Raw genomic sequence first — 17,904 nt, 5'->3', positions numbered from 1 at the left:
TGTCCACCTCCTCTTCGCCCTGGCCCTAGAGCCACTGGCTCACTGGATCCGGAGAGACCGGTCCTTCTGGGGCCTGGCACTTAACGAGGAGTGGGAGGTGCGTATATCTTTATACGCGGATGATATTGTGCTTTACATGGCCAGACCATACCACTCAATAGCGCAGGCGCTCCATCGCTTTGAATTGTTCAGGAGCTATTCAGGCTATACGATCAACTGGGCCAAATCATTGATTTACCCTCTCTCTTGGGGCCCGCCCCCAACAGATCCCGACGAGGTGCCCAGCCTCTGTCACGGTCAATGGGTTGAAATACTTGGGGGTCTACATTACCAGAGACCGGGCGGAGTTCTTTGCCAGAAATCTGGAGCCCCATCTGGTGCGTCTGGGAACCGACGAGAGCCACTGGAGGTCCCTGCCTCTCTCCCTTATGGGACGAGCTACGTTGTTCAAGATTCTGGCACTACCGCGAATATGAAATCATATATATATATATATATATATATATATATATATATATATATCTTACAAAACCCGGTTCCTGGCGGGGTGTTCAGGCGCATATCTCAGGCACTGCGGGTGCTGCTCTGGGAGGGTGGCAACCAGAGGATATCGCTGCGTAAGCTCACAAGGAGAGTTTATAATGGGGGGCTGGCCCTCCCAGACATACAACTGTACTTCTGGGCATCCCAGCTGCAGGTGGTCAACGACTGGGTATACGCATCGGGTTCGGAACCTGCTTATAGAATAGACAGATACAGCATGCCAGGGGCGTAACTATGAACCACTTCTATACGCACGAAGACCGCGCAAGGATCTACCATCACACACAGGGGTTGCGATTCAGTGCTGGAGGGAGGCCAATAAATTCTTAAGGTGGGCGGGCTCCCTGACAGGTAGAACCCCACTCTGGCTAGGAGATCCGCTAACAGAGGTGACGAGAATGACCGGCTTCAAGGGCTGGAAACTAATCTGTATTGAGTATGTGAGCGACGTATGGAAAGGGGAAGCCCCTAGATCCTTTGACTATCTTTAGAAAGAGTACCAACTCCACGGCTCCCAATACCATCACTACATACGCCTTACCCATGCCCTGCGCTCACACATAAGTACCGACACCTCGACCCCGCAGTATTCCCCTATGGAAGACAGGCTCCTCCTGGATCCCATTTTGGAGAAACCCACTTCCACTATCTATCGTAAGCTGATAAATAACATGCCTGACCCACTGGTGTCCTTGCGGGAGAGATGGAAGGGAGGACATTGGTGTCCTGGAAGACTAGGATTGGCAGACATCCTACAGAGCCCCTGCAAAATTGCAATTCGAACTAGGTTCCGCCTTGCGCAATTAAAAATCTTGCACCGAGTGCATTATCCCCGAAATCATCTGTTCGCCTGGGGAAAGAGCCTGCCCCCCCCTCTGTGCGACAGGAGGCCAAAGGGAAGGCACATTTACCACATCCTATGGGAATGCCCAGAGATAGTGCCCTTCTGGACCAAAGTAGCAAACACGATGGCAGCAATAGTGGGTTCACCAGTTCCGGTGGAGCCCAGGTGGCTATTACTCAGGATCAAAGGAGCCACGGACTGGTCCAGACATAACGAGATATGGTTAGCAAAGGCAGCCGGAGTGGTGAAATGTAACATTGCCAGTGGCTGGGGGGGGCAGGCGCCCCCACAGTGGGACCAATGGCTGCGGGACCTAGATTGGTTTCAGAGAGCGGAGGAAACCATACACAAGTCCAGGAGCTGTACTAAGAAATGGAAGAAGGTATGGGGGTCTTGGCGGAAATATCGAGCAACAAAGGGTGGATCTGGGCATGTTGTATAAGTAAAACCAGTTCAATGTATGCCTATTCTTGCCTCCTACTGTATGATGAAATGTTGTTCTATTCCATGCCATATGAACTTTGATATCCAATGAATGATATCATGAGCAAAGTTACTAAAAAGATTCCAAATAACATTGAAAAAAAAATATGTAGATTTACGGGGACAGGAGTCCTTGCAGTGGACTCACGGATCCTATTAAAATTTGATTGCCTGCCAACACTTCAACCAGGAAGTATTGGCAGCCATCTTGGAACTCTGCTTGAAACGGAGTCCCACAAACAATGTAAATTAATCGTAAAAGGGGGGCATGGTCGGAATACTCTGACCCACCAGATAAGGGGGCAGGGGGTCCACTTAGGAACTGCACTGGAGTAAAAAGCATTATTTTTTACTTTTATCACGGACTACTAGGTGGATCCATGAATCCGCAGAAAATTAACTCACTGGCTTTCATGTGTTTTTATTTTGAAGCCCCCAGGTGGGCCAGATCCCGGGAGCATAAAGGAGGGGGGGGGGGGGGCTCAAGGGGACCCGTCCCCGCGGGGGACCGCCACCTCCCTGGGGCAGTAAACAGTACAAATACGGGGGGCAGCTCCCCCCTCAACCCCGGGACACTGAACACTCCAAATGCAGGAGTCCGCCCTCCCCCCGCTGTCACAGGGACCGCTGCATTTCCAGGGCACACCGTTTCTTTTAAAGTAACGCGGGGAGGCCCTACTACAGCCAGGGTACTGCCACCTGCCTGAGGAGCATACATTATTAAAATTAAAAAATGTGGGACCTTCACCTCCTAAGGGGCATACTGTATTTTTAAGAAAATGAGGGAGGAGGCTCTACGGCCTACCCCGCAGTTCTTGGGAACCGCCACCTCCAAGGGCCGCAAATACAATAATGAAGGGGGTCGACTGCTAGGCGCATCAACTCCCCAGGGCTAAAGTTACCATTGGAAGGGGGCACACAGGCCCCCATCCTGGAGCTCAAGATGGCCCTGGGTACCACACACCCCAGTGCCGGCTCTAGCAATGTCCTGTGGTGCCCACCCCCAGGATATTGCAGTTTGCTAAAGCCATAGCAACACTCCGCTTTCAGCAAACGAGAGCAGAAAATGCTTTTGATCAAGCAGACTAGAACTAAACTAAAGCTTGGTTTAATTAGGTTTCTTCTTTTCTCTCCCCCATTCACATTAAAGTACTGCCATTTATGTAAAACAACAGAGTCTGACTACAGGGCCCATCTCGACCGCCACATGATAATTACTTTTTATTAGGGTAAGTCAAACCATATTGGTAATGACTAGGATTTTACACGTATATGAAGCTGTTGCATGTCACAGCCATTGGGCTTACTTCACCTTAATTATCTGCCGTTTTTAGGGCGAGCGAAGCGAAAAGCCCTCACACAGCTCGTGCATGTTATTTCCAAGGTCCATTTTGATTGGGCTTTGAGTGCGCCCTGTTTTTTAACAGAACACTCAATAGGCCATAGGAGGTCGCGTAGCTCCACCTATGGCCTATTGGTGTCTGTTACGCGCACCAAAGCCCATATATCTTCAATTATCGCGGCCGTCCATGCCGCGATAATTGAAGACATATGCTTGCAGTGGCGCGCGCACCACTCAAGCTTTTTTTTGGGATCCATTTCAGGGCAAAGCTCTCCCTCTCAGGCCTCTTCGGTGTCTCCGCTTTCTCTGCCTGTCTTGTTTATTTTTTACTTTTGGGCAACTGTTATATTGGAGGCAGGTAGGATTGTCCTGTGCACCACTTACGCTTATTAAAGCCTGGAAAAAACAGAAAAAAAACAGATACATTCTTATCTGCTAATTTATTTAAAAACACACAAATGGATGTCTTGAGCAATTTCTTGCCAATACTAACTGTTTGTTTTTGTTTTGCTTGCATTTTTTAAATGGGATGCTGTGGGCATGGAGAACATCCAGTCAGAGTTGGAAATGCTAGTTCTCAGACATAATGTGTTCAAGTTCTGAATCCAGAATTGAAACCAGACATTTCCGATATGTCTCAGACACAACTCGTCCCAAGAACGACTGAGGTTTTACCCCCTCGTTGCTGGACACTAAAACCACAGGCCGGGCTGTCGAGAGTTGTGAACAAGCCTGGGGACAGGAACTATTTCTGTAATATTATTTTCATTGAATGCAGAAAAAGTTTATTTAGCAGGGTTGGCAGGACTCCAGGACAGTCTCCTCCCTTCCCGCCTTTCTGTGTTTCCCTTTATGATTGAACAGTACATCAAGGCGGTTTTGGATTATCCTAAAATAATTTGAAGTCTATTTCATCCCTACTGCGCCTTGTGTGATTTTAGCTAAAGGGATCGTGAAATGCTTTTGGACACAAATGATTACTTGCTCGTCTCCCACTACTCTAGACTATTCTCTACGCAGCCACCTTCTCTGTAGTTGATTTTCACCCCCCTCATATGCCCATTTCAAGCTGCCTTTGCCAAAAAAAGCCTTTTTGCTTAGACCTTTAAATGAATCGTATAAATGTTTTAAGGGAAATGCATTTGCTCTCATTTTTCACTTTCTGTTTGGTATTTCGGACAATAACTCATGTTCTCAGTGCTCTGGAAACGGTCAGTGGGTGATATTTGTATTTTGCAAACTGTGCTGAAAGGCAGTGCACCCATGAACGACAAGTCACCAAAAGACCAGGATTAGTGGAAGTGACATGACACGCCATTAGACCTGTACGTTCACTCGCACACGCTTACACATACACAGTTAATCACACATGCACACACTCACCAACACTCATCTGCACACAGCATATATTTTAAAGCATTTTGTATCTACCTATGCTTCCAGTGAGGGTCCATATTCCAGCTAATTGTACTCCATTTTTTATTACACTAATAGTGAACAATATATTGCTATTCACAATTAGTGCAATGATACAAATATCACAAAACAAGGCGTTTGAAGCCCCAACTGATGTCCAAAAGGATGAGCTGCCCTTGAGTTTGCTCCCTTTGAGTCGAGGAGTCGCAAATGCAGTACCAGGAATCGCACAGGGCAAGCCCGGGGTAAGCCAGGGGTTACAGCTGCGACCTCTAAATGACGTGCATGAGCGGACCCTGTACAGGGTCATGCACAAGTGCTTACACGTCCAAGTACATATCAGCGTCCTTCAGATCGTACTGCAGGACAGAGACTGCAATCACCCCATCAAGCCCTGTATCTGGTGCTTCTTGACCTATCAGGAGTCTTGGACACCATGGGCCAACACCTACTAAAATATCCTGTGTGGGGCTTGCTGACGCCCTACTACACTGTTTCATCACCTCCTGCTCCAAACAGCAACAGCACTTCCTAATGAATACCTCCAGGGCCCATCAGATCACCCTCACACACCCTCACCCACCCACCCACACTCACCCACACTCACCCACACCTTCACCCCCCCTCACCTTCACCTTCACCCCCCCTCCCTTCACCCTTACCTTCACCCCCCCTCCCTCACCCTCACCTTCACCCGCCCTCCCTCACCCTCACCTTCACCCCCCTCCCTCACCCTCACCTTCACCCCCCCTCCCTCACCTTCACCCTCACCCCCCCTCCCTCACCCTCACCCCCCCTCCCTCACCTTCACCCCCCCTCCCTCAGCCTCACCTTCACCCCCCTCAGCCTCACCTTCACCCCCCTCAGTCTCCCCCACACCCTTTCCCCACACCCTCTCTGCCCCACACCCCCCCACACCCTCTCTCCCCCACACCCCCCACTCACCCACCCCCCCCACACCCCCCAACTCACCCACACACCCCCCAACTCACCCACACACCCCCCAACTCACCCACACACCCCCACTCATCTTCACCCCCCTCACCTTCACCCCCTCACCTTCACCCCCCTCCTCCTCCCTCACCCTCACCTCCCACCTTCACCCACCCACCCTCACCTTCACCCCCTCACCCTCCCCCACATCACCACTCGGCGAGCCCATCCACATCACCACTCGGCGAGCCCAACCACATCACCACTCTTCGAGCCCAACCACATCACCACTCTGCGAGCCCAACCACATCACCACTCTGCGAGCCCAACCACATCACCACAACAGCGAGCCCAACCACATCACCACAACAGCGAGCCCAACCACATCACCACAACAGCGAGCCCAACCACATCACCACAACAGCGAGCCCAACCACATCACCACAACAGCGAGCCCAACCACATCACCACAACAGCGAGCCCAACCACATCACCACAACAGCGAGCCCAACCACATCACCACAACAGCACAACAGCATCAACCTTTTCATTGAACTGCTAGACAAATACCTGCACCTTATACATTTCCAGTCTAAAAACAGGAGATTTTTTAGGTAAATTGTGGCAGTCTGAATGTATTAAGGTCCTTAATACACTAAATGCATATTTATCTTGTGATTTATTATTTGCATATGTGTATATTTTGGATTGTCTGTGTATGATTTATGATATTCAGACTGCCACAATTTGCCTAAAAATCTCCTGTTTGTCTTCCCCAGAGTGTGTTAGTTGGGCACCGGCTGGTGTCCCACTTGTATCACACCAAACTTTTATGTACTTTATGCATTGGAAATTAAACTGTCCGGCTGGACATTTGATATAGAACTATTCAGTCTATATTTATTGAAATTCATTGTTTTTTGGTCTAGGGGCATGGGAAATAAGTTCTGGCAGATTGCTTCATATTCCACTTTCATTAGAAGAATGTGAGGATGATGCATGGAATAGTTTCCAGATGATAATGGTGGTACACTGTCAATTAAGAAGGATGAGTGGATTTCAGTGTATGGAAAACATATTGCCTTACAAGAAGTGTCTGGATTGATCTATGGCGGTTGATTGAAAACAGAGCATCTCCTTTCTAATATTAAGGCCATACTAGGAAATCAGATCTGAATTTTCTTTCTACAATGAGATGATTTTAAGGCAGTGGCTGGATCATTCCTCCAACTGGGTTGCGTGGAACGATAACTGAATTGTGTGATCAAAGTCATTTTGGTGCGATAAGGAAGAAATCTGCTAAAGCAGCTGTTCTGGTGTTCAGGAGTAGATTTAGCTGTGGAAACGTTTGTCAGGCAATGCTCAATATGTTCTTTTGCTGTCAAATCTCTACACACTTTGAGACCACCCATGTGTAATGCCTGTACTCTTGAACACCCTTGGGAATCAGTAGCAATTTATTTTGTTGGATCAGTAGGGATGCCACCAAGGTATATTACAGTTTTTTTGGATCTTTTCAAAAGAATGCCAGTTAGGGACAAGGCAGATACAAAAAAAAGTTATCAGGTTTTTAGGATACGGTTTTTGTTTCAGAGGGTATTCCATCTACCATTTTAAGTTATAAAGGTGTACAGTTTTTGTCTGAGGCATCTAAGGAGTACTTCAAGAGGATAGAAGTTCAACACAAATTCACTTCACTGTATAATCATAGTGGCAATGGAATGGTAAGGTGTTATTCAATAAGCAGTAGCCAGTAACATTAATTGGAAAGTGCAAGTAATGAAAGCAGTGTGGGCTTATAGGCTGACAAATAATAATGTAATTGGATTTTTATCATTTTTGCTCATGAGAGGAAGGAATCTCAGGACTAAGTATAATCCAGGTTGGATGTGTAGCACGAGTGGGGGGCAGTGGTCACCTGAATTCGGTCGAGAAAGATTAGTGGAAATGCATAGGAGCAAATCTTAGTATGATGGCAAGCACTGTGCAAAACCTGTGTTTTGCTAGGTTGGGGACTGGGTTTGTAAGGTTGGGGACTGGGTTTGTATCAGGAAATCTAGTAAGGTACCGAAGGGCAAGTCAATATTTTGATGCCGAGTAGGTGGTGGAAGTGTTGCAGAACACAGTCAAGGTGAAAAGTGGTAAGATGTGGAACCTCAAAAGAGTGGCTTTAGTTTTGCAGAAGTTGGAGAAAAATTTTATAGGAGTTCCAGAAGAGGATTTCAATTGGTTCAACGAGGAGCTGGAAGCATCAGCTATTGTGAGAAATTCTACACAGAATGTATGTCTGGAACGTGGTATATGCAATGAGGAAGGTGATACAGGGTGCAATTCTAATGTTATTGTTGGCATGGATTTTGATGGTGTGTGATTAGAGTGTTGCTTTTGATATATGCCATCAGAAGGAGGACACAATTCCTGATCAGATGGTTAGTGACAAAAAGGGAGAGAAGACCTCCAAGATCGTTGATGGCTTGTACTGTGGAGGTAATAGATGGCTAAGGAAATGTGTTGTAGATTTTTTTCCATTATTAGTTTAGGTATTTTGATTTTATATGGTTATAATGGATAGCATTTTATCGGTTTCCGTATTTTTTAAAATATTTTTATTCAAATTCTGTATTATTTGTTTTGACTTGTTGATAAGAAAGGGGGGGGGGTGTTAGGGGTTTGGGTTGATGCAGTAGGCTCTATCCTAGAATGGACTTCCAATGATGCGTGGAGTGTTCTGTGGGAGTACAGAAGACTGCACACACAGGAGGTGTAAGACATGCCTTCCATTACACCTGATCTTATGGTCAGTTGTGTAGTGCGTAATTTACACAACAGTATCCCTATATGACCCTCAAAAGTCCCACGTCCGGGTTCTCTGCCATATCTCCTTTGCAGTCACCTGCCTCCCTATTTTACAGTCCCTTTCCCTTTGTCTGTAGTCCATAAGTCTGTATGCCACCTCCCTCAGTTTCCACCGAAGCTGCCTTCCGTAGGGTGCCTAACTGGCATGGGTGCAAGTTCAGGACGCTAAGTTTTAAAATTTAGGACAGAGGGTCAAAATTCAGGACAAAACTTTGTGAAAAAGGTACGTTTTACAGACACATCAGAGGAAGTTGTGCAATAGTATAAAAGTAAGTAAATAGACAACCACTTAAGTACGAATCAAAATAAGTTTATATTAGGTTGAGACAATCGTGCACTTCACGTTTGTTTGGTATACGTACAGCTTTTAGCAACTTTGCAGGTCTTTTTGTGGTATTTCATATGATAATTTACATGCTGTCATCCATTAATTCTTTCATCCATCATTCAGTCTTTCACCATTCATTCTGTCCTTCCATCAGTGTGCTCATCCATATGGAAACCTTTTCAATCATTATCCTTCTATCCATCATTTCACTCATTCATCTCTTCACCCATCCTTTCACTCATCCATCCATCCTTCCACCCATCCAACCATTTACCCAAGCCATCCTTTCACTCATCCATCCATCATCCATCCATCCACCCATCCAACCATTTACCCAAGCCATCTTTACACTCATCCACCCAGTCTTCCACACATCCATCCACTCATCCATCCAATCATTTACCCTTTTTACCGATCCAGCCATCCTTTCACTCATCCGTCCATCCTTTCACTCACCCTTCCATCCAGCTCTCCATCCTGCCTTTCACTCATTATGCATTCTGTCACTCATCCATCTTTACATTCTTCTTTTCACTCACCCATGCACCCATTCGCTAATTCATTCTGCTAATCATTCATTAATGCTTTCACTCATCCATCCATCCTCCCTTTCTCTCTCCGTTCCCCTTTCACTTAGCCACCCATCCTTCCAGCCACACTTTACCCATACACCCACCCATCCAGTTGCAGACAGAAGACACCCATCAAGAACTTCATCCTCCCTGTAGTTCCTAAAGCAAGGTGTGGGTGAGGGTTCACTATGTACCTGCATATAGGCAATCTGAAAACTTGGAAGTCATGTATCATGCATAATGCACAGTGCCAGGACATGAGGCAACTGTGCCATGGTGCTGTTTGCAGGACTTTACGTGGGATGAAAAAAACTGGGGGTCCCTCCAAGGGGTGTGTCTGATGTAATTAAGGGCTTGACTTAAAACACCCAAGCTAAAACTATGTGCTGAGCATAGTGTGACACCCAGCTGGTATTTAGATGTTTCCATCATTGCATCCAGTAACATTAGACCTACAAGCCATTACTATTGGCTTTGTCAATGGATGTTAGTTGCATAAAATACATTTTAAAATCAGCAACTATAGCTTCGTTGTTCATAATAGTAACAATGCTTGAGGTCTTAAATAAGGAGACTGGAAGAACTACAAGACCTACTTTTTTACTTTGTACATTGTAATCGGGGTACTTCTCTTCTACACATTCTTTTTTGTTTGCCTGCTTGGTGTATCTTTTTCTTCTGTTGCAATAGTGTTTTGGAAAAATGCCTGGTAAAGAAAAGGGTCTGGGTCACGGTAAGTAATGTGAATCCTACAGTTTGTGTGTTGTGGTCCCCTTAAGTGCACCAGGGACCCATTTGAAACAAGAGCTAATACCAATTGGTCGGCCAACTCCCACCTGCAGCAAATTTGGGAATTTGAGTAAGGCATTGATTGTGCACCCCTTCTGACCCACCAGTTGGCTCACTGCTCCATCAAGCAACTTCTGACTCTAAAAACTCCACAGGTCAACACTTTCATTCTCTGGCAAACACCACCCAGTCTCCACTCTATGCGCACCACTGGCTCTTTTTACTGAATCCACAATATAGTAAGCAATACTGCATTCCCCTTAACTTTCAACTCTACCCGGTTATCCACATATCCTTACCCTGGCTCTCCCGGCCTCCAGCTTTCTCCTTCGCTCCTCCGATGGCTCCATGGGTTGAAATGGGGGAGTTCCTCTTCTCTGACGGGCTGTTCTAGTTACTGCTGTTCCGAGGGTCGTACTGTTGTTCTCTAAAGTTGTTCCTGGGACCCTTCTCATTTACCCGCGCCTAGAGCCGCCGAAAAAACTGTCACAGGGATTTTCAACATGGCTACTACAGTAAGCCACGCCTCCACCAGTCACAGCCATTCCTACCTAAGATCGACTCCTACACGCACCAGCCATAGAACCGACCGCGGCGACTCTCGCCAATCATCTTCTAGTTTCCGCCTCCCACAGAAAACGCCCATTACATTCCAAACAGTGGCCAGCGCCAATCAATTCCTACTGCCTTCAACCAATCAGTGGGACCCAAGTACTTTTCAGTAGCACTGAGAAGAGAACCCGCAAGTGTCGAAGCAGGAAAACCGGGAGACGCAAGTGCGCTATGATACTGCGTTTTAAAATATCGTATTTAAAGCACCGTGCAAGAATCAAAGAATGGATAAACTGCGCTACGAAATAATTATTATTGGGCGCGCCTGCAAATCACATGTCTGCACCAGAGTTGCATCTTCATTAGTGATATTAGGTAGTGCGAGTTCAGAATTTCCCTACAAGCAAGAAGTTTACCCAACAAAAAAGTCAGTAATGGACCCGGGACTGGAATAAATAGGCAGCGTTCAGAATGTGCAACAAAGGTTCAAGTTCAACTCTGGAATTTAACAAAACTTGACAGATTAAATTAAAAAAAACAGTTGTAACACCTCAACCAAACAACATCCCATACAGCCCAAATCGAATGTCACTTGCTCCCTTGACATATAGATTCATAATGCCAGTCACCTTACAATGGTCATACACCCAGGATGTCAGCCAGTGCTTTGGATGGAAATAGGTGAAAAAGTACTCACTACCTGTTTGCTCAGAAGTGCCAGAACTCTACCATTGAATGTATAGCAGCAGTGTTGAGAACATCAGGTTCTCTCCTTTCCAGTTAAAAAAGTACGGGCATTACAGCGGTACCTGCCCACTTAAAGGAAGGCATGCTTGGTGTTTCCCTTCAGATCACAGTCTGGTCTCCAGTACCTTTGTACCTACAAGTCAACAGCTTGTGTATGGTATTGTTGTGCCCAGTGGGCACTAAAAAGCAAAACTGTGGATGCTTGCAGGTGGATAACACAGGGCTAGGGTGCACACTCAACCCAAGGCAGACCCCAAGGACCTCAAGAACTTGCGGCCCATCTCCCTGCTCCCGTTCCCAGCGTAGGTCATCGAGAAGACCGTCAACAAACAACTGACCCGCTACCTCAAGGAGAACAGCATCCTGGACCCATCCCATTCCGGGTTCCGCAGCAACCACAACACCGAAACGGCCCTCATTGACACCGCCGATGACATCAGGACCCTGCTAGACAACAGAGAAATCGTGGCCCTCATCCTCCTGGACCTGTCAGCCGCCTTCTACATGGTCTGCCACGCCACACTACGCACACGCCTCCACGACGACGGGATCGAAGAGAAGGCCCTGGACTGGCCCACCTCCTTCCTCTCCGGCAGAACACAGAGCGTCTGCCTTCCCCCCTTCGCTCCGAAGCCACCGAGATCATCTGCGGCGTACCCAAGGGCTCATCCCTCAGCCCAATGTTGTTTAACATTTACATGGCACTGCTCGCCCACGTCGCCCGATTGCATGACCTCAACATTATCTCTTACGCTGATGACACCCAGCTGATCCTCTCCCTCACCAAGGACCCCCACACTGCCAAAACCAACCTCCACGGAGGAATGAAGGCCATCGCGGAATGGATGAGGAACAGCCGACTGAAGTAGAACTCAGACAAGACGGAGGTCCTCATCCTCAGATCTTCCCCTTCTGCCTGCGACGACTCCTGGTGGCCGACCGCACTGGGAACAGCTCCAACACCGACAGACCACGCAGGCAACCTAGGGGTCATCCTCGACTCCACTCTCTGCATGACTAAGCAGGTCAACGCCATCTCTTCCTCCTGCTTCAACACCCTCAGCATGCTCCGCAAGATCTACAAGTGGATCCCCACCGAAAGGATAAGAACCGTCACCCAGGCCCTAGTCAGCAGCAGGTTGGACTACGGAAACGCCCTCTATGCAGGAGCCTCGGCCAAACTCCTGAAACGACTTCAACGCATCCAGAACACCTATGCACGCCTGAGCCTCAACATACTTCTAAAAGATTTCATTTCTGATTTCTTTGAGGTTGTTAAAACAATACATGACAATTATGAAAATGCTATTGGGTACACTGTTCCTATGTTTTTTATTTTGGGGTTGCAGCCCTGATGAAGTCCAGAATGCTTTAGACTTTCATGACGAAACACTTGTTGGCTGCATTTGGGAACTGTACATAGCTGCATTTGGTAACCGAAATTTGTGTTGAATTGTGAACATACTAAGTTTATACGGCTGTACCAACAACAGAAACATTTGGATTTTCAAGACCAAGAAATAAATTGCTGAATGTTGGACTTTATATACGTGAATTCTTTACCAGTAGGAGATACTATTGATAACTTGTGCTCAGGGAGGAATTGAATTTCATTACAACATGGAAATTGTTTCCATATAGGCTCAAAATAGAAGTGACACCCTTCCAACCACACACACTGCACTGTGTAGCTTGCTTACCATGTGGGTAAGCGCTTTAGCGCCCCACATAGAGGTTCTTCTAAGCACTATAAAAAGGCTACAATAAAGTACACTGAACAGAATTTCAAGTGCAGAAGTATTCTTGATACTAGTCAAATTTAATATGCTCATGGAAAGTGACAAAACGTAACATGCTAGAGTATCTACTCAGAAAAAATTAAATGAGTGTTGCCTGTATAGTACATTTCCATCAAGAGACCACTGTAAGAAGACACATTTGTCTATAGTTCATACTAAGAACACTGCAGCTGCATTAAGTATATATAAACTAGAAGGCACAACCAGTTATTTTCTACTGTTGTTCTCATTTTGTGAGGACTAAATTCAGTCTCCAATAAGGTTTAAAGTGATTCTCTGAAATATAAATCTGTAGAACTATTGTTTATACTAAATAACAAGAGCAGCTGCACAGGTTTCATTCTTACATTTAGAAATTTCAGCCCCTGAGGTTCCCAATTCCGTGCATGAGTAGCTTAGCTAGTCCAGATTTTGTCTTTGCATACTGGGCTTTGTTGTCTTTTGTTTGTTGGTAAGTTCATGCATAACACACAAAAGATGATGAGAGCAATTTGCCTAACCAATGGCAATCACTCAGGGTAGCAGTGGTGTAGCTGAAGGGTGCGGGTGGTTGGGTGGGTGGTCCTGCCTGCACATTACTTTTTTAGGGGCGGTGGTGAGCCACCAGCGCAAGCTAAGTTTTGTTTTAAGTTTTTTCTGTATTCTCCCTTGTCGCTACCCCCTGCTCGTTGTCGCCTATTGCCTGAATCAACCCCTCCCCCTTCTTGGCCATTCTCCAGGACCCCACTCCCCGCACTTACCAGCAATGGGCAGCAACCTGTGGTATCGCCCTGGGTGTCAAACGTCCTAGCTATGCCACTGCAGAGTAGCACCCCAACCCATCTTTCTTTTGCATACCATGCCACTTCAGTTTGGAGCCAGCCATATGTAGTTCTGTCTTGACCCTGCTCCAATAGCCCAACTGCCAGCCTAGTGATCCCTGAATCAGAACATAAGTAACCCAAGACCAATGTTGCCCTAATTAGGGGTCATCAGTCAGGGATAGCTTGGTTCCAGTGGCACCGTGGACAAGGGACCCATGTCTGTGCATACCCTTGTGTAGGAAAGTAGGATCTGCTTCTATGGTTACGTCAACTTGTTGCCTGGTGCTAACCTGTATTTGACTAGTCTGACTGGGATCCTGCTAATCAGGACCCCAGTCTATCTGCTTTCTCCCTAAAGTGTTATGTTCAGTACTTAGGTACACCGCAGATTGGATACTGGGGTACCATTATAAGTCCCTAGTATATGGTACCCATGTACCCAGGCCATAGGTACCCCAAAGGTCCCCATGGGCTGAAGCATGCATTATGCCACTGTGAAGGGTCGACCCTTACCTCGAGGGGACGGCGGAGCAATATGGACTCTCATGACTCCGGAACTACTCCTCTCTCTGTCTCCCCACAGGCACCATCGGTAACACCGGTACCTGGCGGACCGGAAACGACCTTTCGTGACCCCGGAAGTAGGGACGGTAATGAAGGACCGGAAGTGATCTCACCTAACCCCGGAAGTCATTCTACCGGATACCGGCAGGAGGGTAGAAAAGCCGACGACTCGGACGACTCAGGGTTCCCAACAGCGAACTCGTGGCAGGAGTTAGCAGAACGCGGAGAACCAGCAGCGGAAAGCAGTGAAGAACCGAAGAACCGGAAAGAAGAAGCGGACGAAGAAGACGTTTGGTGTGAGGACTGGTGGCGTCCTCAGGAGGTGGCTGGAGAGCGGCCGTAACTCGGAGGAGAGTTACGGCGGGGCACGTGAGTACCTTGTTACCTTTCTCCGTGTTTTCCCCTTGTAGCAGAGTACATAGTATAAATAGCCCTCCGAACCACTCTCACTGTAAAAACGTGCACCGACACTGTATAGAATTGCGCACTCCTTTCCCTTCCAAGCACTCTCCTCCCGCTACCCGTCTTCCCCTCTCTGCCTGCACCCCACCCCCTTCACGTCCATTTCAGCCCTCTAACTCCCAGGTGCTGGTGTCAGTGTTACGCCATTTTGTTACCCTTTGAACTAATCGCCCTGTTTCGTTCTCTTTTTCCTCCGAGGGGCTCACCGTACCTACACCACGGAAAGACGACCGCAGCCCAGCAGCGGACACCCCGACGATATCTTCCCGGAACCTCGTCCCTACAACCCCACCTGGATTTCCACCCGGACCACCTCACCTTCTGAATTGAGTTTCTTTTGTATGAACAATAAAGTTTTCGCTAATCATAGCGCACTTCATACGGCCTCCACGCCTGTTATTCCGGCCCGCCCTAACCCCCGCTCCACAGCCACCCATGGCAGACCATTCAAAATGGAACTACAGGGCTGCCATTGCGGCCTGTGTAAGCTGGTGCTTGCACCACTTACTAAAGGTATAGGTTTCCTATATCTAGGGTCACTGCACTTAAAACCTATAAGTCACCCCTATAGCAGGCCTGTGCAATCCTGAAGGCAGGGTGTTTGGTTCTAAGCCGAGTCTGGTGGCTCAGTGGACTGATGCGTCTACTGCATTAGCCTGTGTTCGACCTCATGGTCACAGGTTCAAATTCCAGCGGGTCCACTCAGCCTTTCATGCAACTGAGGTCCATAAAATGAATACCATTGAGTTGGGTAACAACAAACATCTGTTATTCAGCGCCAAGATACCCATAGTGAACGTGCGCTTTACAAATACACATGTTATGTTACAAATACACATGTTAAGTGAGAGGGTGCCCCCTGCATGAGCAGGACACCCCTACAGCCTACGGAGTCCATTCTCCCGGGATGTCAGTGAAGCAGCCACATACTATATAGAGGGGCACAGCGTAATTTCACGATGACCATCTCAAAACAGGCTGCAACGAATCCTATCATGTTTGGTATAAAACATGTTGGAATCATACCTCCCACGCCGTAAACCGTGTGGGAGGTATGATTCCAAGCACTGGAAGAGCCTTCCATTAGGCTCTCCATGTCCTCGGTGCTTGTCTTCCAGACCCGGACAGCACAAAATGGTTGCTGCTGACCAGAGACACAATTCTGCCCTCTTGCTGCTGAGCCAGGCTCGAGCTGGGGAAGGCAGAACAATAGGCATCATGTCAGAGGGAGGTGTGACCACCTCCCAGACAGGATTTAGTGTATTTAGGCAGGATGGATGCGCTTGTCAGCGCCACTCAGTCTGTATGTGGGGCACATTTGGTGTCCCCATGCATAGCCCAGTTCAAACCAGTCCTGGGAGCCGTTGGCTACAGCTCTGGCACAAAACTGGACAAAGGACATGGGAGTAACCTCCCCCCTGCCAAGACCCTTCCCTAGGAGGGTCCCCTGAAGCATCCCAACCCTTTCCTTAGGGTACTTAAGGGCTTATCTGTGGGTGGGTCCTTGGATTCATCGTGGGATAAGACTCAGATCAGACACCACTTCTTCTTTTTTTTAAATTTTTATTTTTGTTGCAAAACAGAAATAATATCGTTATCATCATCAGTCACATATTCATATACATTCGTAGGGTTTCTTGTGAGTACAAAATAAACGGAAAATGGCAGAAGGTGTAACAGCCCCTCGAGGTCCTGTTGTGAACCCGGCAATCCGGGTGACATGATGAAAAGGAATATACATGTATCGTAAAAAATACAGTTTGCATTTTATGTTTTTTGTTTGTGTTTTGCATTTAAGAAACTTAAACAGTAAAAAGTGCACACTTAGTTCGGCATGTACGTGAGGTAGTGTCATCAGCATCTCGCATCACAGTCTATCTATAGAGGGACCAATCAGATGTTCCTATGCCCCCCGCCTCATTTCACCCCCCCATACCACCCTCTCTAGGCAAGTCCAACCCGCACCCGTGTATATCACCCAACAATCATCCTCACACCCAATCAGTGGTCATCTTCACTCTCAGATCCCTTGAGATCGTCCTCTTCCAGTGGTTCACATATGTCCCCCCTGTAGGAGTTCCAGGGCTGCCATACCCCGTTCCATTTACGTGGGTTATCCCTCAGTTTATACACCGCCCTCTCAGTCAGCATGAGCATGTCCATGTTGCGGATCCACTGGGCCAGTGTGGGGAGATCAGCCGACCCCCACTTCTGTGCTATATCTCGTTTTGCTGTCACCAACCCCACTGTAGTCCAAGTTCTTGCATAAAAGGTGAGGTCGGTAGGCCCCCAGACATTCAGCAGGCACAGTCGCGAGTCCAGAGTGAGTGAGGTGTGTAGTGTTTGGGCCATGGTGCGCAATACCCGTTGCCAGTAACCAACAATCAGTGGACATTCCCAGATCGTGTGTATGAACGAGCCTTCTGCCCCGCAACCTCTGAGACAGTAAGGATGATCAGCCCTGTGTAGTTTGTGTAATGTCGTGCGAGTGTAGTAAATCCTGTGTAGAATTTTTAACTGCACCAGGCGGAATTTGGAAGATATGCCTGCTTCACGCGGGGACGCCATGGCTGCGTTCCACTCGGTTTCATCCAGATCACCCACCTCCAACATCCATTTGTCTTTCAGTTTCCCCAGTGGATCAGGCATATTGTTAACCAATTTGCGGTACGTCATCAATGTCGCCCCTTCCTGCAAGTAGTCAGTGAGTAGACGGTATTCCAGAGGGGAGGATTCGGGTGGGGGTGTGTCAGGTGGGATCACCGCTTGTAGTGCATGTCTGACCTGAATGTACCTGTAAAGCTCTGTGTCCCCCAAATCATATTGCTCCTGCAGAGTTGCAAAGGAAATTACTCCTTCCCTCGTCCACAT

The 17,904-nt window shown here is 47.5% G+C and overlaps 1 protein-coding gene across 1 annotated transcript in view; it reads right to left on the bottom strand.

The window, feature by feature from the left end:
* Positions 1–10,620, bottom strand: part of PCNT (pericentrin) — a 1,129,672-nt gene extending 1,119,052 nt beyond the window's left edge. Inside the window, exon 1 of the mRNA XM_086956243.1 lies at positions 10,406–10,620. Within this exon, the coding sequence (XP_086812369.1) occupies positions 10,406–10,561 (156 nt within the window). The 5' untranslated portion in view covers positions 10,562–10,620. The remainder of the gene's footprint in view (positions 1–10,405) is intronic.
* Between the last annotated feature and the right edge of the window lie 7,284 nt (positions 10,621–17,904).

Source organism: Lissotriton vulgaris, chromosome 2_1, assembly GCF_964263255.1.
Source record: "Lissotriton vulgaris chromosome 2_1, aLisVul1.2, whole genome shotgun sequence".
Classification (NCBI taxonomy): Eukaryota; Metazoa; Chordata; class Amphibia; order Caudata; family Salamandridae; genus Lissotriton; species Lissotriton vulgaris.
Note: the sequence above shows the minus strand (reverse complement) of the source record. Positions and strands in the feature narration are given on the sequence as shown.